This window comes from Myotis nattereri (genome assembly GCF_964212035.1).
Source record: "Myotis nattereri genome assembly, chromosome: 7".
NCBI classification, from domain to species: Eukaryota; Metazoa; Chordata; class Mammalia; order Chiroptera; family Vespertilionidae; genus Myotis; species Myotis nattereri.
The window spans coordinates 76,448,743-76,470,308 of record NC_138082.1 but is presented as its reverse complement, the minus strand read 5'-3'; the positions used below and the strand labels follow the sequence as shown (position 1 = coordinate 76,470,308).

The 21,566-nt window shown below is 45.3% G+C and overlaps 2 protein-coding genes across 2 annotated transcripts in view; one reads left to right on the top strand and one right to left on the bottom strand.

The window, feature by feature from the left end:
- Window positions 1-2,673, top strand: part of UBXN4 (UBX domain protein 4) — a 40,883-nt gene extending 38,210 nt beyond the window's left edge. Inside the window, exon 13 of the mRNA XM_081095378.1 lies at window positions 388-2,673. Coding sequence (XP_080951504.1) covers window positions 388-526 — 139 coding nt within the window. The 3' untranslated portion in view covers window positions 527-2,673. The remainder of the gene's footprint in view (window positions 1-387) is intronic.
- An 8,819-nt stretch (window positions 2,674-11,492) lies between these two features.
- The window catches only part of LCT (lactase), a gene marked incomplete at its 5' end in the record, with an annotated part of 50,920 nt that continues 40,846 nt past the window's right edge, over window positions 11,493-21,566 (bottom strand). Inside the window, 5 exons of the mRNA XM_081096347.1 lie at window positions 11,493-11,770; window positions 13,455-13,682; window positions 14,449-14,672; window positions 17,591-17,725; window positions 19,896-20,005. Of these exons, the coding sequence (XP_080952473.1) occupies window positions 11,550-11,770; window positions 13,455-13,682; window positions 14,449-14,672; window positions 17,591-17,725; window positions 19,896-20,005 (918 nt within the window). The 3' untranslated portion in view covers window positions 11,493-11,549. The remainder of the gene's footprint in view (window positions 11,771-13,454; window positions 13,683-14,448; window positions 14,673-17,590; window positions 17,726-19,895; window positions 20,006-21,566) is intronic.

Genomic DNA, 21,566 nt, shown 5'->3' with positions numbered 1-21,566 from the left:
CCATTTCTGGAAATTAGGCTATGAGTGGAGCTTTGGATAGCTTCTAGGGCGCTGTGTAAGTTATAAATGTTTTAGTAAATATGTCAGCTTGCATAAATAAAGGAAAGATTAGGTGGCAGATAGTCACACTCTTCTAAAGCTTAGTAAGTCATCAAGAAATACATGGAAATAGAAACTACAATTTAGCTGGTTTATCTTGGAGAACAGATGAAGTTAAACTTCCAAAAACATATAAAATGTACTGTAATAGTAGATATAATTATCTCCCATGAACTTTCCTTAAAATATAGTTGCCTATACTAATAGAATTATAAAGGAAACAGCTTTGTGTTACTGCTGTTTTCAGTTTATGACATCTTCTCTTTTCTCCCTCTTTTGTTATATCAGGGAACCTGTCAGAAAAAGAGTGCTGGAGAAACGGGGAGAAGACTTTAAAAAAGAGGGGAAGATATATAGATTGAGGACTCAAGATGATGGTGAAGATGACAACAACACTTGGAATGGAAATTCTACTCAACAGATGTAGTGTGACAAGTACATTATGTGCAATAATCATTGTTTCTCTTATGATTTAATTCAACTAAAATTCTACTGGAGAGGTGGGACTACTTTATGTTTTTGATCGATAAAGTGTCTCTTTATTCCTGCTTAGTGGGTTGAAGTTGTTTAACCCAGACAAGTCAAGAGATAAAATAACTCGCTGCTAGGTCCTTGCATATGGTAACCAACTGCTAGAAGCCTAAAAGAATCAAAAGGTCTCACAACCTCCCTTTATTAGCTTTCTTACTCAGTATTTCAGATCCCGTTAGCCCTGCGCTCTGAGATGATACGTTTTGTTTAGAACTATTTTGCTCCAGAACTCCTAAGCCCACACAGAGTGTCCCTGAGTAATTTGACTCTTGAGTCAGAGCATTTTAACTAGCCAATCAGATGATGATTTATGTTTTTTTCTCTCTGCTCACCAGCTACAAGTAAATCCTTGTAGTTTTTAATCTTAAACTCTGAATAAAAAATCTTTTCCAAAAATCAGAATGATCTTATTTTTGCTTTAAGTTTTATTATCCTGGCATCTTTTTGTTGCACAGCGCTCTGTTGAGGTCATGTGCCTGATTTCCCATCAGTATTGCTCTGGAGCTGTCTCAGGAAAGTTAACTGACCACCTTACCTTAAATATCACTGCAGGAAGTAATTTTCTGACACACATTGATGCTATGATACTGTCTCCTACATCAGTGAGGCATCACTTTGCATAATGTGAAAAAGATTCTTAATCTGACTTACATGCTACATTATCCATATGTTTTTGATAGCAGAATCCTACTAAATGAATAATGCTTGAAAAAGGGAGTAAGCTCAACAGTTCCTCTTTTAACCTGCTTTTAGGTTGGAAGATACCACTCTTGAGTGAACATGTAGAAGGACTTTATTTTGTAATGGGAGGGAGAAATTTTCTCAGCAAACTTTGTTTTTCACCATGAAATAACAATGACTTTTAAAAATGGTAATAGTAATGTTTTAGGCAAGGAAATAGTGAGACAGGCTATGCTAGAGGTTCAAGTAAAAGGTGGTATAACCTTTTTGAAAAACATCAATAACAAATATTTCATACTCTTTGATCCCATAATTTTTCCTAAGGAATGATCATAAATGCAGAAAAAGTTTAGATATAAATACATTCAATAAGTGTTATTTATTTTACCTAAGAACTAGAAATCAACTAAATCCCTTGTGTAGAAAGAATTTTCAATGAGGAGAAATGGTACAATACTAATTCAATTCAATTTTTAATATATTTATTGAGTACCTGTTATATATGGGGGGGGTAGGATATACACCTGTAGGTACAGTTATTGTACACATATTTTAAATATAGACACTACTATGCATTAACATAATGCAAAGGAAACACACCAAATATTAACTGTGGTAAGAGTGGTCAAATGTCATTTTAGTTCTTTTTTTTTTTTGCACCCTTATATGTTTTCTCTATTTTCTGCAATGATCATATTACTTCCATAATTTAAAAAGTGATTTTGAAAAAGAAAAATTCAAGCATCTCATTTTAGTAAAGGTTTGTCATTTTTAAAAATATAGCAATATGTGATTTAAAAACAAAAAACACCTGGCAAATGGGTGTGAACCCATCCTATATAATAAAAGGCTAATATGCAAATTGTCCCCTCGACCAGGATTTCGACTAGGGGGCGGGGCTGGCCAGCCAACTGCCCACAGCCCTTACCCCCTCTGGCCAACCCTCAGCAGCCCCTCACCCCACCCCAATCAGGGTGGGCTGGCTGGACCCTACCTGAGTGCGAATTTGTGCACCGGGCCTCTGGTTAGATATATATTTGCAAAAACTTGGAGAACCTCATCAGTTTGCCTTGAAAAAAATCAAATATAGATCTTAAAGAAATGTACATAAAAGAATGGTTCACAATCCTTGAATAAGAGGATCCCTCCTCAACTTTATATTTTAAAAAGTATACATAGTAAAGAAAACCTCAAAGTAGTATAGGAGGCTATAAAATGAAAATGAAATCTCACCCCCAGTTTTATTCTCCAGAAGTAACCTTAATCTATTAACAGTTTCTTTTGTAATTCTCGGAAAATTTTTATGCGTAATAAGCAAATATGTAATCTTTATATTTTAAATAAATGGGATCATATTACATATACTACTCTGCAGCTTGATTTTTACTTTAATCTTGAAGATCTTTCCCTATAAGTACATAGTTACATCATCTTATTAATGGCTGTATAGCATTTTACTTGATAAATGTACCCCAACTTATTATTCATGCTCTAATGCAGCGGTCGCCAACTGGTGGTCCGTGGACCACCGGTGGTCTGAGGTCCAAAAGGTTGGCAACCACTGCTCTAGTGCCATTGGTTATTATTTCTTTGCTTTTTGTTTTTCTATTACAAACATTGGTACGAATATCTTTGTGAAGGTATCTTTTTAGGTGTGAAAATGTACCTGTAGGTTTGTATAACTTACAAAGGATGTTTGCAGTTTGGATTATTAAAAAATCCTACCAAATTGCCTCCTCTTATGGCGCTATGAATTTACACCCCCACATATCCTTGCCAACATTGTATTATACCTTTTCATCTTTTTCAATATGATGGATGAAAAACTGCATTTTTTATGCATTGTGTTGGACACAAATGAAGTTTAGCATCTTTTAATATTATTGGTCATTTTGATTTCTGAGAACTACCTGTTCTTGGCCAGTTTTTACTTTGTTTTTTTCCATCTTTTTCTTACTGATTTATAAGAATTCCATGTTTATTAAGAAAATCAGCCCTTTGTCTAGCATATGATATAAATAGTTTCTCCCATTTATCTTTCCATGAATATATTATTGGTAATTTTTGCCACAGTATTTAGGAGGTCATACTAGTATTATCAGTGTCTTTCTTTTTTTTTTAATAATATATTTTATTGATTTTTTACAGAGAGGAAGGGAGAGGGATAGAGAGTTAGAAACATCGATAAGAGAGAAACATCGATCAGCTGCCTCCTGCACACCTCCTACTGGGGATGTGCCCGCAACCAAGGTACATGCCCTTGACTGGAATCAAACCTCGGACCTTTCAGTCCGCAGGCCGATGCTCTATCCACTGAGCCAAACCGGTTAGGGCAGTGTGTCTTTCTTTATGGCTGCTGGTTCTTAAGTCTTGCTTATAAATACCTTTCCCACTTCAAGAAGTAATTCTTAAAAATTCACTCTTCTATTCTAGTATTCTCATGGCTTCGTTTTATTACATTTATGGGCCCAGCACGCTTCTGCTGCACCACTCTGCTTCCATGTTTTATTACATTTAAATCTGGTATCCCAGGAAGGGCTTTGGCTCCTGTCCCCATGCCTGTGGCTGCCATCCTCACGATCTAATCTGTTGACCTACCATCATTTATGGACTAATCCATCTTTCCCACTGATTTGGCATGTCACCTTTGTCACATACTTTATTCTCATAGGCTTACTTTTCCTTTGTTAATCTTTCTATTCTCTCTCTGCTACCAAACTATTTTTTATAACTAGTTATATGATGTTTTAATATTCTTTCCTCCCCTCCTCCAATTTATCCTGGCTCCTCTTACAAGTTTATTTAATATGAAAGTTTATATTTTGCTCATGTCCTCATCCCTCAAATAAAAGGTTAAGTTTTGAAATTAATTTAGGTGTGATTGACAGCTTATAATACTGAGTCTTTGCTACCTAAGAAACATCTTTAATATTAATTTTAGAACCACCTTCACCCTATCTAATAAGCCTTTCCTATCTATTAATGGAGAAAATTGTTTGTGTACCACAGTTCTGACTCCCAAGTTGGGGTCCACGGCAGGGGAGCATAGGAATTTTCTATAGATACAACAATTCAGGTAATGAATGGGTCGACCTCAGCGAACGTACCTCAATCAGACTGAGGACGCTCCCAGCTTAGGAGTACCCCAATTAAGTTAATAACCATGTACCTACCTATATAGTTTAAGTTTAAAAAATTTGGTTCTCTGTTTCTTTTTTATTTATTTTTTATTATTATTTTTATTTATTATTTTTTTAAATTAAATCTTTATTGTTCAGATTATTACATTTGTTCCTCTTTTTTCCCCCCCATAACTCCCCTCCTCCCAGTTCCCGCTCCACCCTCCGCCCTCACTCCCCACCCACTGTCCTCATCCATAGGTGCACGATTTTTGTCCAGTCTCTTCCCGCATCTCCCACACCCCTTTCCCCCCCAAGAATGGTCAGTCCATTCCCTTTCTATGTCCCTGATTCTATTATAATCACCAGTTCATTCTGTTCATCAGATTATTTATTCACTTGATTCTTAGATTCACTTGTTGATAGATGCATATTTGTTGTTCATAATTTGTATCTTTACCTTTTTCTTCCTCTTCCTCTTCTTAAAGGATACCTTTCAGCATTTCATATAATCCTGGTTTGGTGGTGATGAACTCCTTTAGCTTTTCCTTATCTGTGAAGCTCTTTATCTGACCTTCAATTCTGAATGATAGCTTTGCTGGATAAAGTAATCTTGGTTGTAAGTTCTTGGTATTCATCACTTTGAATATTTCTTGCCACTCCCTTCTGGCCTGCAAAGTTTCTGTTGAGAAATCAGCTGACAGTCGTATGGGTATTCCCTTGTAGGTAACTGAGTGTCTTTCTCTTGCTGTTTTTAAGATTCTCTCTTTATCTTTTGCTCTTGGCATTTTAATTATGATGTGTCTTGGTGTGGTCCTCTTTGGATTCCTTTTGTTTGGGGTTCTCCGCGCTTCTTGGACCTGTAAGTCCATTTCTTTCACCAGGTGAGGGAAGTTTTCTGTCATTATTTCTTCAAATAGGTTTTCAATATCTTGCTCTCTCTCATCTTCTGGCACCCCTGTAATTCTGATGTTGGTACGCTTGAAGCTGTCCCAGAGACTCCTTACACTATCCTCGCATTTTTGGATTCTTTTTTCATTTTGCTTTTCCAGTTGGGTGTTTTTTGCTTCCTCACATTTCAAATCTTTGACTTGATTCTTGCGCTCCTCTGGTCTGCTGTCGGGAGTCTGTATATGCTTGATTTCTAGTTGGTTCCCCAATATAACATTGAGGGTCTCATTAGTTTTCTTGTAGATCTCATTAAGTTTATCGGCGGCTTCTAAACAGTTCTTGAGAGACCTTAAAAGTGTGGTTCTGAACTCTAGATCTTCCATTGACAATTTTGTCCTGTTTCTTTGTCTCCGCATTTTGTTATGCTTCCTTGGTGCACCCCCTAGTGGTCTTTGTGCGCAGTCTTATAGTTAAACCTTGATTGTTGTAGCTAATACCAGGGAGGGTTTGACCTCCAGGCCAAGTGGCTATGAGAATCAGTTGTGTCTGCAGTGAGAGAACTTCTGTCCTCTAGGGAGGTGCTAATCTAGCCTTTGCCTGAGGCTATCCGGCAAATGCCTCTGTGCAGGGCTTGGGCGGGGCGGCTCGCACAGGATCAACAGGGTGGGCCGGAGAGAGCAGTTATGGCGGCTCTCAGTCCTGTCCCCAGGGGCTCTGCCTCTCTGAGTCCCAGCACCCGCTGCAAACCTCGGAGAGAAAGCTGCACTCGCTCTGACCGAAGCCAGACAGTCCCCCTTCTCCCGTTTGAGTCTGGGTCCCTAAAGACTCACCCGTTTCTGGAGCTGAGTCTGCGACTCCCTCCTGATTGAAAACGCCAACCGCGCCCTCCGCCGCCAGCCCGCTCCGCGCACTCCGCACCTCAGAATTTGACTTCAGCACTGCGCCTCCTCTGAGTGTCCGTATGCGTTTCTCTTTCCTCCTAGTTATAGGACTTCCACTCAGCCAGCGTTCCTGTGGTTCTGGGTGATGTCCGTTCCATTTTTTAGTTTCACTTTTGAAGTAGTTGTTCAAGGCAGCAAACTCCGGCGTTAACCTATGCCGCCATCTTGGTTCTCTCCTCTGTTTCTTTTTTATTCACTTACTCTCCTTCTCTTATATATTTATAACTTTCTACAGTTTTGTGTTCCTTTATTTTTTCTCTTGTAGACTTTTGGTTTGTGGCTACCATGTGCTACATATAATTACCAAGCTATGTTTGTAACAGTATTTTTAAAGACTTTTTTAAAATTTGATTTTTAGAGAGGAAGAGAGAGGGAGAATTTAAAGAAACATTCATATGAGAATGAAACATCAATTGACTGCCTTCTGCACACCCCCTACCGGGGATTGAGCCTACAACTGTGGAAGGGGCATGACCAGGAATTGAACCAGCAACCTTCTGTTGCATGGGATGACGCCCAATCAACTGAGCCACACTGGCCATGGCTGTAATAGTCTATTTTAAGTTGATGGTCACATAAGTTCCAACATATCCTAAAATCACTCACCCCTTCCCATTTATGTTTTTGTCATTTTTTCATGTGTGTTTGTATGTATCCCTTAATTTATTATTACACATTATCTTTCTACTTTTGTCTTTTAATCTTTGTACTAACTTTATAATTGGTTCACTGCTTTTATAAAGTGTTTGCCTTTGTCAGTGAGAATTTTTTTCTTTCCTGTATTGTCTTGTTCATATTTTTTATCTTTTTTTTTAGAAAACTTTATTTTTTTATTGATTTCAGAGAGGAAAGGAGAGGGAGAGAGAGAAACATCAATGATGATAGAGAATCATCGATTGGCTGCCTTCTGCACACCCCCTACTGGGGATCAAGCCCGCAACCCCAGCATGTGCCCTTAACTGGAATCGAACCCTGGACCCTTCAGTCTGCAGGCTGACCCTCTATCCACTGAGCCAGACCAGGTAGGGCTATCTTTTCTTCTTAAAGAAGCCCCTTTAACTTTTTTCATAATACTGGTTTAGTGGTGATGAACTCTAGTTTTTTCTTGTCTTTCTCTTTCTTTTTGATTCTAAATGATAGCTTTTCTGGGGAGAGTAATCTTGGTTGTAGGTCTTTGATTTTTATCACTTTGAAAATTTCATGCCAATTCCTCTGGCCTGCAAAGTTTCTGTTGAGAGAGAAATCAGCTGACAGTCTTATGGGAGCTTCCTTGTACATAACTAACTACTATTCTCTTTCTGTTCTTAAGATTTTCTCTTTGTCTTTAAACTTTGGCATTTTAATTATGATCCAGCTTGGTGTGGGCCTCTGGGTTCATCTTGTTTTGGATTCTGTGCTTCCTGGACTTACACGTCTATTTCCTTTGCCAGGTTAGGGACATTTTCAGACGTTATTTTTTTTTTTTAATATATTTTTATTGATTTCAGAGAGGAAGGGAGAGAGTGAGATAAAAACATCAATGATGAGAGAGAATCATTGATCAGTTGCTTCCTGCATGCCCCACACTGAGTAACGTGCCCGCAACCTGGGCATGTTCCCTGATTGGGAATCAACCATGACGTCCTGGTTCATAGGTCAACACTGAACCACGCTGGCCAAGCCAGTCATTATTCCTTCAAATAAGTTTTCAGTCCCTTGCTCTCTATTCTCCCTATGGTATGCCTATAATGCAAATGTTGGTATGCTGATGTTGTCCTAGAGGTCTCTTAACCTATCATTTCTTTTTTTTCTTTTCTTTTGTTAATTCTCACCTGAGGGTATTTTTCCCATTGATTTATTTTTTAATATATATATTTTTTATTTCAGAGAGGAAAGGAGAGGGGGAAATAGAAACATTAATGCTGAGAGCCAATTGTTGATTGGCTGCCTCTTGCATGTCCTGCACTGGGGATCAAGCCCACAACCCCAGTATGTGCCCTGACTGGGAATCGCACTGTGATCTCCTGGTTCATAGGTCAACGCTCAACCACTGACCCATGCCAGCTGGGCTCCCATTAATTTTTAGAGAGAGTGGAAGGGAGTGTGAGAGACACAGAGAGTGAAAAACATCGACACGTGCCCCAAACCCCAATCAGGGCCAGGGATCTAGCCTGCAACCAAGGTTCATGACCTGGACCAGAATCAAACCTGAGACCCTTCTGTTCATGGGCCGATGCTCTATCCACTGAGTCAAACCGGCCAGGGCATAACCAGTGTTTTGAACTTTCCATCTGGTAGATTACTTGCCCCCATTTAATTTAGTTATTTTTTTTTGAGTTTTGTCTTGTTCTTTCATTTGGAACATGTTTATCTCCTTATTTTGGCAGCCTCCCTATATTTGTTTCTGTGTATTAGGTAGAGCTGCTGCGTCTCCTGGCCTTAGAAAAGTGGCCTTATGTAGTAGGTGTTCTGTGGGGCCCGATGGTGCAGTCTCCCTATTCACCTGAGCCAGTTGTTCCGTGGGTGTCCCTTGTGTGGGTCGTGTGTGTCCTTATGTTGTAGTTGAGCCTTGATTAATGTTGGCACATTAGTGGGTGGGGTTGACCTTCAGGCTGTGACTGCAGCAGACTTGTGTGGGGGCTGACACCACAGAGTAGGAGTCGCTTTAGCAGGGCTTTGGTGCCAGGCCCTTCAGGAGTGCTGTTTGTGGAGCTCGTGAGTGGTGCTCTGGTGTGGTGTGAAGCTGGCCACCACATGTGTTGGTTCTGAAGCCTCTTGGGAGGGACTGCAAGGTAGGCCAAGGTGAGCTGCCACTTGTACCAGGCTTGGGGCCGCTTAGTTGAAGCTATGGTCTAGGCCCGTGGTCGGCAAACTGCGGCTCGCGCGCCACATGCGGTTCTTTGGTCCCTTAAGTGTGGCTCTGCCTAAGCCTTAGGAGTACCCTAATTAAGTTAATAACAATGTACCTACCTATATAGTTTAAGTTTAAAAAATTTGGCTCTCAAAAGAAATTTCAATCGTTGTACTGTTATTTGGCTCTGTTGACTAATGAGTTTGCCAACCACTGGTCTAGGCCAAAACTAGCTGCTGCATGTGCTTGGTACCACCCGATAGGAGGAGCAGTGCAAAATGAGACCACTTGTTGCTTGTGCTGGACTTGGAGCTATTTAGCAAGAGCTACAAGGCACGCTGAGGCCAGCCACTGCTTGTTTGGGGCTTGTGGCCCTTAGAGAGATTTTGGGAAAGTCCACAGTGCTGATGGAAGCAGGCCACTTGTGTGGAAAAGCCGCTGGTAGAGACTTGGTCAGGGTGCGTGAGGTGGGTGGGGCGACCCGTGTGAGCCTGGTTAATGGAGAGCCCAGAGTTGGTGCTTGTCTCAGCCTGCTGACTGCAGAGAGGAGCATTTGGCAAAGGAACAAAGAAGCCTCTCTCCTGACCACTTGCCCCTTCAGCCCTTTCTCTGAAGTAAGTCACCTTAGTTCCTCTTATATGTACCTGGCACTTTTTGAGCTGCTGTCCCTCTGTTGCAGCCCCATATTGAGTAAGTTTGTGTGCGGGTAAGTCTGTGCGTGCCCCCCACCCCTTTAAGAGGTGCGCCTACGTCTCCAGCTACCCTCTGTCTCAGTCGGACGAAATCCTCACTGGTTTTTATAGCCAGATGTTATAGGGATTCCCCTTTTGGTACTGGTGCCCGGGGCTGGGGATACCTGTGTGGGGCTTGGACCCCTCCTCAGGGGTATCTACACAGCCAAGCTATCCCTAACAATTATTTTTTGTTTGTTTGGTTTTTGTTGTTAATCCTCACTCAAGGATATTTTTTCCATTGATTTTTAGACAGAGTGGAAGGGAGAAAGGGAGAGGATTGGAATCAAACCTGCAATCCAGTTACATGCCCTTGACCGGGAATTGAACCCCTGACCCTGTGGTGCAAGGGCTGGCACTCTGACCACTGAGCAGCACTTGCCAGGGCTCCCTCCCGATTCTTAATCACCACAGAATGGGTGTGGGACTTGCCCTTACCACCCCTCCTACTAGTCTCAACATGGCTTCTGTACATCCTTAGTTACAGGACTTTTGTTCAACTAGTCTTCAGATGGTTCTCAGTGCTGGTGGGTCTGTAATTAGTTATAATTATTATGTGGTCATGGGAAGAGGCGAGCACAGGGGAATTAATAAGAGCACATCTTCCTGTGCTCCCACCACTACTCTGGATCTATTCTGTGAATAACACCAAAGGAGCAGGTGTGCTTTCTATGCCCTGTCTCTTGCTAGAGACAGTGAGACATGGTCCTTCAGCCTCAAGTAGCTAGCAGGGAAATTTGCAATTTCAGTAAAATGTGGTCATGGAGTATTTACAGCATAGTAGAAGGAGTGTCTGCCTGGGGAATTGAGGGCAGCTATAAAGAGGAAAAAGTACATATTTGAGCTGAGGCTTGAAGGCATTTTCGGAAGAAAGGGCATCCTACGCAGAAGGAATAGTATTTGCAAGGACACAAAAGAACATGGGATAGTCAAGGGCATGCAGTTTAGAACCACCACAGATCGAGAGAGGAAAAGGGAAACAGGCTAAGTGAACCCAGGTGAGATCGTTATGCCTTGAAGGCCACGCTTGGGTCCTTACACACCTGCCTCTACACAGGGAAGGAGGACATAGGTGGTGGGAGTGGTGGGAGTAAAGGATCATTCACAGGACATCTCTTTTTGTATATTAGGGTTATTCTGCCAGGGAGATATAATGTAAGCAGGAAGCCTTGGTCTGGTGGGAAAGCGTAGATATCCCAATTGGCCTGTGTGACCTCATAAGTTCTCTGGAACCTACTTTCTCAAGGAAAATCTCTCATAGGGGATAGGACACAGTCATGGTACCATTTTTATTTTCTGAGAAACACAAGATATGAGGCTAGGGGGCAGGAAATGACACTAGTCCATCTATGCAATGGAGTTGATTTCTTAGAAAAAGGATTGGTTTTCACTCCTGTTTCTATCTTCAAAGTTTCTTCAACTTGGAACTGCCCAGTTAAGTGGCTCACAGAACCACTGGACAAGTTCAGTATCTGCACATTTGCATAAGAGCCAGTTGCAGGGTCTTCTAATGGCCAAATGAATTTCTGATACTGGGGCAAGATGCAGACATTCCCATTTTAATCAGGGACTGCAGTCCTTGCAGGTGTGTCTCTGACAGCGCAGGAGGCCTTTGTGAGGAACTCTGGTATGGGCGGGATGGAAGATCTCAGGAGTGTTGTGGGTGGTAAAGGTGTACAAAGAAACTAGGCTTGTTTCACAGAACTGGAGGAGGTGGCACGTGTGGTCAGAATGAAGAAACAGGGCTCAGTTCCTGTTGGCCTGGTTGTGTGTTCCGCTGCTTGGAGTGCTTGCAGTACTTGTAGGACAGAAATGCCACAGCGCAGGCTCCAAGAAGCATGAGAGAAAAGAGCGTGTACAACGCGGTCTGGGCTTCTGTTGCACCCAGGGCTAGGCCCAGGAACTGGACCTCCTCTTCTCTCTTGGGACTGATGGTGGGTCCAGCATCTAGGAGAGGACAACAGAGGGCATTCACACTAGCACCGATGTGGTTACTGGACTGTGCTAACCTGTTTTAAGCCCAAGCTAGATCCCTGGCACAGGTGCCCCGAGTGAGCGCCTAGCTGAGGACACATTCCTGTCACTGACGGATGAGCCTCTGAATAAAGTAGACTTATTTTTAATCATTTCTATCAGCAATTTAGAGTATAATCTAAGTTAGGTAATTGTCTCATATTTGTACTAGTGGCCCGGTACATGAAATTCGTGCATGGGGGCGGGGGGTGTCCCTCACCCCAGCCTGCACCCTCTCCAGCCTGGGACCCCTTGGGAGATGTCTGACTGCCAGTTTAGGCCCAATCCCACAGAGATCGGGCCTAAACTGGCAGTCTGGCATCCCTCTCGCAATCCGGGACTGCTGGCTCCTAACTGCTCGCCTGCCTGCCTGCCTGCCTGATTGCCCCTAAGCACTCTGCCTGCTGGCCTGCTCGCCCCCAACTGCTCCCCGCCGCCAGCCTGATCACCTCCAACCCCCCCCCCCCCGCCAGCCTGATTGCCCCCAACTGACCCCCACTGATGGTCTGCTTGCCCCCAACTGGCCCCCCTTGCCAGCCTGCTCACCCCCAACTGTCCCCTCTTCCCCCCCGCTGGCCTGATCACCACCAATGGTCCCCCCACCAGCCTGATCACCCACAACTGCCGTCCCATCCTGGCCTGATCACCCACAACTGCCCTCCCCTCTTGGCCCCTAACCACCTCTACCTCAGCCCCACCACCATGGCTTTGTCCAGAAAGAACGTCCGGAAGGTCTCCCAGTCTAATTAGCATATTACCCTTTTGTTAGTATAGATAGAGGCCTGGTGCACAGGTGGGGGCCGGCTAGTTTGCCCTGAAGGGTGTCCCAGATCAGGGTGGAGGTTCTCTTGGGGGGCGGGGCAGCCTGGGCAAGTGGCTTGTGGTGGTTTGCAGGCTGGCCACGCGCCCATTGGGGTGGGGGTCCCCGCTGGGGTGCCTGGCCAACCTGGGTGAGGGGCTGAGGGCCATTTGCAGGCCCCTCCCTTGGCAGCTGGCCCAGGTGACCCAAGTCTCCTGTGCACTCAGGCCGGCTCCGTGGCCACCACCCACAGGCCTCTCCTTCCGGGGCCAGCCTATGCGGGTGGGAAGCTTGGCTTCCTCCATCGCCGGGGGTGACCCAAGCCTCCCGCCCGCTCCGGCTGGCTCCTTGGCCGCTGCCATCTTTGTCCTGCTTAAATTGCATATTCCCTCTTGATTGGCTGTGGGGCATCATGGAGGTATGGTCAATTTGCATATTTGTCTATTATTAGTATAGATAGTAATCCATATTTTTTCAGTCATTCACAAATCCTGTCATCTTATACTATGTCAGGCACTGTGTTTGATCCTGTACCAGCCCAGACATTTGCCTCATTTCCTGCCTAAGGTCACACAACAGGTTAATAGCAGGGCTAGGATGAGACTCTAGACCTGCTATTTATTCCCAGAGCAGGGCCTAGTTTCTAGATGTAACAGTGCCTTGTTCCATCCTAAGAACATTCAAAGAAAATAAATACTGGCAGATGATGAAGGGAATGGAAAGGCCGAGAGGAGGGTAATAAACTAGAAGAAAATAGACTGGAAAAGGCCCCTCATCCTTCTCCCTCTGGCTTTAGTCGCTCTCAGAGGTGCATCTCACCTTCTGGCTGGAGACAAGGGTGTGGGCCTGCGGCTGGGTCAGGGAAGCCATTGCACCGGGTTATAGAGGCGTAGAACTTGGCTGACGCTTTGGGAATCCTTGGCAGAGAAGGGTCAGTGTAGTTCACAAAATGCAGACCAAACCTCTCTGCGAAGCCCGTGGCCCACTCAAAGTTGTCCATCACACTCCAAACAGTGTATCCTCGAAGGTCCACCTTATCCCGCACAGCTGTCCAAAGAGAGGCCCGGCATGAGCTTCCTGCATAAGACACCCTCCCCCCAGGCCTGCGGAGGCCCTGCTGCCCAGAGCTCTCCCACAGTCCCCATGTGCATCCAGGCCAGCTTTTCTTTAGCTCTTTGGGACACTCCGTTCTCTGTGACAGAGATCTGCCCAGCCACTGCATGCAGTGTTTGTTATCTGCAGAGCCATCAGCATTTTTCTAGAAAGGCTCAGCCCTGAAGGGCTTCGGGAGCATGGGTAGACCAGTGCTCCTCTCTATAGAAAATACTAGTGAGTGGCCCTTGGGAAGGATTTTAACTGGAATCGGATTTCCTGATCTTTTGTTTTCACAGCTGCATTACTTACTCTCTTTCACCAGTGTTACTGTTTCCTTGTCATAGTCTTCTCCCAAGTTCTGCTGAGCTGGGGATCTCAAACTTTTGCTTCAGGAGCAAAAGACCCTTCAGACAGTCCCCTAAGCCCGAATGGTTCCTCCTAGCCCTGCCCAAACCATCCTCCGGAGGGCACTGCTGGTCAGGGGCCTCAGGCATCAATGAGGATACAGAGAGCTCAGGTCTAGCTGATTCAGGCAACTGGTCTGCCTGCTGAGCTTAAGTCTAGGAAGGAAAAAAAGCAGTGCAGCTAACCCAACAGGAGTAAGAAGCCTCATCTTTCTCATTATGGGGTTCATGGGTACAAAGCCCCGCTGAATGCAGATATGAGCAGATGTTCCCGCAGTGCGAGGTGCACGTGAGGAAGGGGGGGCCTGCCATACCTTTGAGTGCCTCGTTGATGTAACTGCGGAGGTAGTAGATCCGTGCAGTGTCATTGAGGCTTGTTTCTCCCCGTTGGGACACTCCGTTCTCTGTGACGTAGATCGGAGGGTTGTTGTACTCCTCCTTTAACCAGTTCAGGATCCTCCTGAAGCCAAAGGGTGTCATCTTCAGCCAGAAGGAGCCCGAGTCTGGCCAAGAGCGATCTGTGATGGAGGCAACTCCCCTGCCAGTTCAAACACAAGATTAGGTCTGTCTTATAAATTCCCAGAGGCCCTTTGCACAAAAGACAAAGCAGGATTTGTACTAGGAAAAACCTTGGGTTTTGTCTAGTCGTGAGAGTCATAAATGAACCCAGAATAGTTAAATGACCCCAATTCTCTCTCCATAAGTTCTAGGTTCACTGCTTAGTGCTGGTGTAACCAGACAAGCCACGCTAGCGCTCTGCTCCAGCTCTCCACGTGTGCAGGGGGAGGGTCTCACTCCCGGACCGAACCCTCCACAGGCTCAACACTGCACACTGGCTGTGAAAGGGCTCTGGGATGCCCACGTCTCCAGTGGGTGCAGCTGTCACGGGCTTCCCTGAGTCACCTGCGTCGAGTCAGTGCCACAGGCACCAACCCCTTTGTGTGAGGACGGGGTTATGGGCTGGGACCTGCTTCAAGTGCCCAAGACCCTGCCCCTCTATCCAGTGACAGATAAGAGAGGGCAACAGGTTGTGCCAAAGGAGCGCCTGCTGTGGGAGGCACAGAAACCCAACTGTCTTGAGAGTCAAGCATTTCAAATACAGTTATTTAACTTAATCCAAATTTTTGAAAAAAATAACCCAACCGTTTAGTTTTACCAACAACTGGATTTATCTTGCTCAGCTGAAAGTGGATGGGGGGCATTTCTTAGCTGAGCACGGGTCCCTATGGAGGCGTCCGGAGACCAGTGAGGCAGCGAGAGTCCAGTGGGTGCCTGACTGGGGACCAGCAGGGGTCCTCTCAGTCCCCCTTCCCAAGCCTGAATGGTGGGTTCAGGACACAGTGGGGTGTACGCATTTGTTTTCAAAGAAAGAACCTTGACAAGATTTCACACTACTGGGATGGAAGGATGCTTGATAGAAAAGGAATGAAACAGCCCTGCGTGGTTAGTCAGTTGGTTAGAGTGTCATCTGAATACACCAAGGTTGCCGCTTTGATCCCCTGTCAGCACATACAAGCAGCAACCAGTGAATGTATAAATAAGTGGAGCCCAGCCAGTGTGGCTCAGTGGTTGAGTGTTGACCTATGAACCAGGAGGTCACAGTTCGGTTCCTGGTCAGGGCACATGCCCAGGTTGCAGCTTGATCCCCAGTGTGGGGCGTGCAGGAGGCAGCCAACCGATGATTGTGTCTCATCATTGATATTTCTATCTCTCCCTCTCCCTTCCTCTCTGAAATCAATAAAAATATTTTTTTAAAAATAAGTGGAACAAATCGTTCTCTCTCTCCCTTCCCTCCCCCTTCCTCTCTCTAAGTTTAATTCCTATATAATAAAGAGCTAATATGTGAATTAGACTGAGCAGCCAAACAACCATCCAGATGACATTCTGGACAACCGTCCGGACGACCTGCTGGATGAAGCCGGGGCTGCGAGGGCCCGAGCCCCTTGCACAAATTTTGTGCATCAGGCCTCTAGTAATAGTAATAATAATAGTAATAGTAATAGTAGTAGTAGTAGTAGTAGTAGTAATAGTAATAAAAGAACTTAAAAAATAAAAGGAACAGCCCTGCCGGTGTGGCTCATCGTCCCATACTCTGAGAGGTCGCTGGTTCAATTCCTGATCAGGGCACATGCCCAGGTTGCAGGCTTGATCCCTAGAAGGGGGCATGCAGGAGGCAGTTGATTGATGTTTCTCTCCCTGTTCCTTCCTCTCTCTAAAATCAATAAAAACATTTTTTAGAAAGTTGAAATAAAACAAAATAGTATATATACATACACCGAGTGGCCAGATTATTATGACCACCCCATCAGTACTTCATTGACACTTCTAAAAATACTGAATATTGAAAACTTCCTAAGGAAATACTCCCAAGGTTTTATTATTATTTGCATAACTAATTCACTTCATTGTATTGATGGGGTGGTCATAATAATTTGGCCGGTCCTAATAATCTGGCCACTCAGTGTATAATCTGGTTTTTAAATATATACATATATATATTTTTTTATTTTAGAGAGGAAGGGAAAAGGAGAGAGAAATAGAAACATCAGTGATGAGAGAGAATCATCGATTAGCTGCCTCTTGTACGCCCCCTTGCGGACTGGGGATTGAGCCCGCAAGCAAGGCATGTGCCTTGATCAGGAATTGAACTGTGACCTCCTGGTTCATAGGTCAATGCTCAACCACTGAGCACACTGCCTGGGCTAATCCTGTTGTTTTTTTTGTAACAAAGACATGTACAAATATATACTGTATAAACTATGTGTAATGTGAATATACATATACACACACACACACTTCTGAAATGACACACAAGAATTTCCTATCCGCCCTAGCAGGTTTGCTCAATGGATAGGTTTGGTTCCCATCAAGGGCACATATTTCAGTTGCAGGCTTGATCCCCGGCCCTGGGTAGGGCGAGTGCGGAGGCACTTAATGTTTCTCTCTCTGTCTCTCCCTCTCCCTTTTACTCTCTCTAAAAATCAATGGAAATATATCCTTGGGTGAGGATTAAAACTAAAGAATTTCCTATTCTTGCTTTCTAACCACTGTGAACACATTATTTGTGTAATACAAAAATAATACTTTGACCTTTACTCCGAAAAGGGGAAAAAAAAAAGTCCTTATTGTTATTTTAGCTGGAATACATCATCTATAAGTAAAACAAATATGACAAAAAAAGGAAAAGGGAAGAAAAAGGTTTTTCTCGAAAACATTATTTAAGAACTCCAGGCATGCCTATCTCAATGGGAGGCGTCTTGGAAATCCCGTGTATTACTGTCAGGCTGGTGGGGTTTGCTTAGGAGTCTCAGGAGACAGGACTTATCTCAGAAACCCCAGGACCTACGGCATCAGGAGGCAGTTCTCCGGGCCACGCGGGCCTTCATGCAAGAGGTGGGCAGAGGGGCCACTGTCTTTTCCAAAGACTGTTCTTGGAGGCCCTGCTGGATGCCTTACCTGTCTGCATCAAAGGAAGAGATCCAAGAGGCATAGTCAAGGTTGTAGGCCAGGACAGTGGTGTAGTGATTGAACCCAAAATAGTCGTAGGTGCCATTGATCCTCCTCTTCTCACTCTCCGTGAACTCCGGGAGCCTGGGGGGAAGGAGCAGCCATGCTCTGGGAGGAGAATGTTCTGGGGCCGAGGCAGGGCGCTGTAAACTACTGGTGACAGGGTGGCGGTGGTGCAGGGGCGAGGAGAGGCCCTGCCACTGCTGCGGGAGGTGCCGAGGCTCCGCCTACCGCCCTGCAACCTCACTGCCCCTGTTACAAATGAAACTAAAAGCTACTCTTATAAACCTCCCAGTTGGACAGATACACATATTTTTTTTTTATTTTCTTCAAAAATTAACATGCAACTTCTGATATTTACCATCTGTGGTAGATTTTGAAATCAAGGACATGTCTGAGGCATATACCTTAAGACTAACCCTTAAGGTTTTACCTTTTATAATTTGTATTTCCGTCATCTGCCCTTTCTAAGGCATCGTTTTTGTTGTGGTTTCTTTAGGTTTGCCTCTTTTCTCCAAAGTCTATCCTTATTAGTAAGGGAAATGTTTTTACAGATTAAATTTTTTGAACTTTGGAGATTGGAACTTTTGTGCTCACATGATCTCGCTACACTTTTGTAAAATAAGCATTTGCTGGAGCATTTTTCATGTTCTCTGAGACTTTCCTATAAAATCGGATTAGCATGTGCTTGCGTACAACACATACAGGTTCCTCTCAGCCCCATCTGCCTGCAGGTGCCTCTGGCAGGCAGACTCGGTGCTGCTGGTTTAGGGTTGCCTGGGGATTGCCTTTAGGCGTCTGACACCTTCATCTTGACCTTCCTGCTGTCATTAACCTGGGGGAGCAAAACGCTCCCTCCCTGAGGTTCTGAGACTGCTGGGAGAACACTGGAGCCCTGCCCAGGAGCCAGCAGTGGCGCCTCAGGGCCCATGGCATCAAAGCTGAGCCCCTCTACCTGGCCTCCAGGCCCTTCACGGTGTGGCCTTGGCCCCTCCCCCGGTCGCCAGGCCAGTACCCCTCCCCCCATTAACTGCACATGCCCTACTCATTCCTACCGCTGGGTTGGTGCTCACACCGTTCCTCTTGGATGGAATGCCCTCTGTCCTCCCAAATGCTATTCACTGCCAAGGCCCAGCTCAGCTGGTGCCCTGCCTCGTCATGATCTCATCTTCTGAGCTTTTGCTGGATGAACAAATTGGGGAATAGAATTCCCTGGAGTGATGAGGGTGACTGACTTCCCAGCTGGTGTGTCGACCACGTGAGGAGCCTGACGGAGGCTCCTCTTTACACAGACTCTGACCTGACACTCAGCAAAGCTATGCTGATGGACAGGAGTGCTCACTTGCTTCTCTGAGACCAGACTGGCTGACCAGACCAGTAGGCACAGCCTGCTTAGCAGGACTTGCCCTAACCAGGCCAGGATGTGTTACAAGGGTGGGGACTGGATTACTTAATCCTTCCAGCTGGGCTCTATGGGGTAGTTTGTGGGAAAGACTCAAAGGCCTTTTGAGCTATGGTAACAACATGCACTACCTTGGAGCTTGTGGATATGTTTCCATAAGGCCAGGCCATTCCGTCCTCATCCACATCCTGTATCTCTAATCCCAGCTGGGTGACTCAAACCCAGTGTGGGCCCTGGAATCAGACAGCCCGATTACATATCCCAGCTCCATCATTTAATAGCTGGATGATCTTGCTTCACTATTTGTGCCTCATCTTTAAATAGGAATAGAAGTACCAATAGAAGATGAATACATGTTAGCTGTTGATGTTGCCAATACTTTTTTGACAGGAAGTAGGACTACTTTGTGCTCACCATCGCCACCTACTGGCCAAACAACAAACATGCTGGCCATCACCCATTGCTACCCATTCACTTATAGGTGATGGAATGGGGTAGGATGAGCTGGGGAATTTGTCTTTAGAGGGAGGTGGTGGGTTGATAAGAAGTGGGTGCCCTTGAAGATAGATTTCCAGGCTGTTCTGAAGGATAACAACAATAATAGCAACTGCCTTTCATCAAACACATAGCAGTGCCAGGACCTCGGCTGAGAGCTTCCCATACACAATCATGTTTAATCTTCCCAGCAAGCAGGAAGCCCAGAGATACAGTAACTTGCCTCAGACACACCTCTCTGACCCAACAGCCATGCTCTCGCCACTGTGCTGTCCACCCAGGAGCTTCATTTCGGTCCCACAGACCAGACTCCCTCCTGACCCTCTCCTGGTTGGGTGTCTGGGCACCAGGACCTACCGAGACTTGTTGAGGCCTGCGGCCAGGCTCCTGTCACGGATCCGAGTCTTCATCACTTCATTGTAATCTCCATTCTTGAAAATCGGATGTGCAAACCAGCCTCCCATGAACTGCAGGTGGGGGTGGGGGACATCAGCCTCAGCATTAGCAGGTACGCCCCTGGACACTTGTCCCCACTCCCCACATTCTTTCCATATCCCATTCTTTTAAAAATATATATTTTTATTGAATTCAGAGATGAAGGGAGAGAGAGAAAGAAACATCAATGATGAGAGAGAATCATTGACTGGCTGCCTCCTGACACCCCGCACTGGGGATCAGTCCACAATCCGGGCTTGTTCTCTGACTGGGTATTGAACCGTGACCTAGTTCATGGGTTGACACTGAACCACTGAGCAACACGGGCTGGGCCATCCTTTTTCTTTTCTTTTTAGGTATTTAGTAGTTGCTATTTTTTTATTTAAAAAACACACAACATTTTAGCTTGGCTGGTGTTGTTCAGTGGTTGAGTGTCAACTAGGACAGTGGTCGGCAAACTGCGGGCCCTTGAGTGTGGCTCTTCCACAAAATACCACGTGTGGGCATGCACGTACAGTGCAATTGAAACTTCGTGGCCACACTCAAGGGGCCAAAGAGCCGCATGTGGCTCGCAAGCCGCAGTTTGCCGACCACTGAACTAGGAGGTCACATGTCAGGGCACATGCCTGTATTGTGGGCTCAGTCCCCAATAGGGGTCATGCAGGAGGTAGCCCATCAGTGATTCTCTCTCATTGATGTTTTCACCCACCCTCTCCCTTACTCTCTCTGAAATCAATTTCAAAAGAAAAAAAATTAAAAATTTTTTCAGTTACAGTTGATGTACAATGTTTCAGGTGTACAACTCCATGATTAGACATTTATTTAACTTATGAAGTGATCACTTCGATAAATCTAATACCCATCTGACACCATTTTTCATTATTAGAATATTATTGGCTATATTCCCTAAGCTGTACTTTACATCCCATGACTATTCTGTAATTACCAATTTGTACTTCTAAATCCCTTCACATTTTCCACCCATTCCCCAAGCCCCCTCCCATCTGGCAGCCACCAAAATATTCTCTGAGTCTGCTTCTGTTCTGCTTGTTTGTTCCAAATCCGATGCTTAAACCCTCATCTCTGCGGCTGTTTGCATGTTGCAGTTCAAGTGCCCAATGCCCTCTTCTCCTCCTCTGGTTTGTCAGCTGCCATCCCGTTTAGGGCAGCTGGGGGGGAGATGCACTGAGCTGGGATGCCCTCGAAAGGTCCGCGGGAGAGGGGGAGACTACGCCTCCAGGCTGCGGTCCCCACCACCACAGAGCGGCTCTTTCCCCATCATCGCACCTCAGGCTCACACACAACTTCCTGGGGAGGGCTGAGCTGCAAGGCTGTCCCGGTGCCCAGGCAGAGGATGGCGTCTCATGGGCACTGGATCCACAGTCCTTGAGTGGGAGCCTTCCTGTCTGTTTTCCTGAATGAGGCCTCGAGGCTGGGGTTCCGAGAGGCCTCTGGTCTCCCACATCCTCCCCTCACCTGCAGCTGAGGTGACCTGGGGCCCTTAGAAGCTGATTTTACCAGAGGGCGTGCCCCAGTTCTGGGCTGCAGTTCCACAGTCCGCCAGCAGGTGTCTCAATCTAACGAGACTAACAT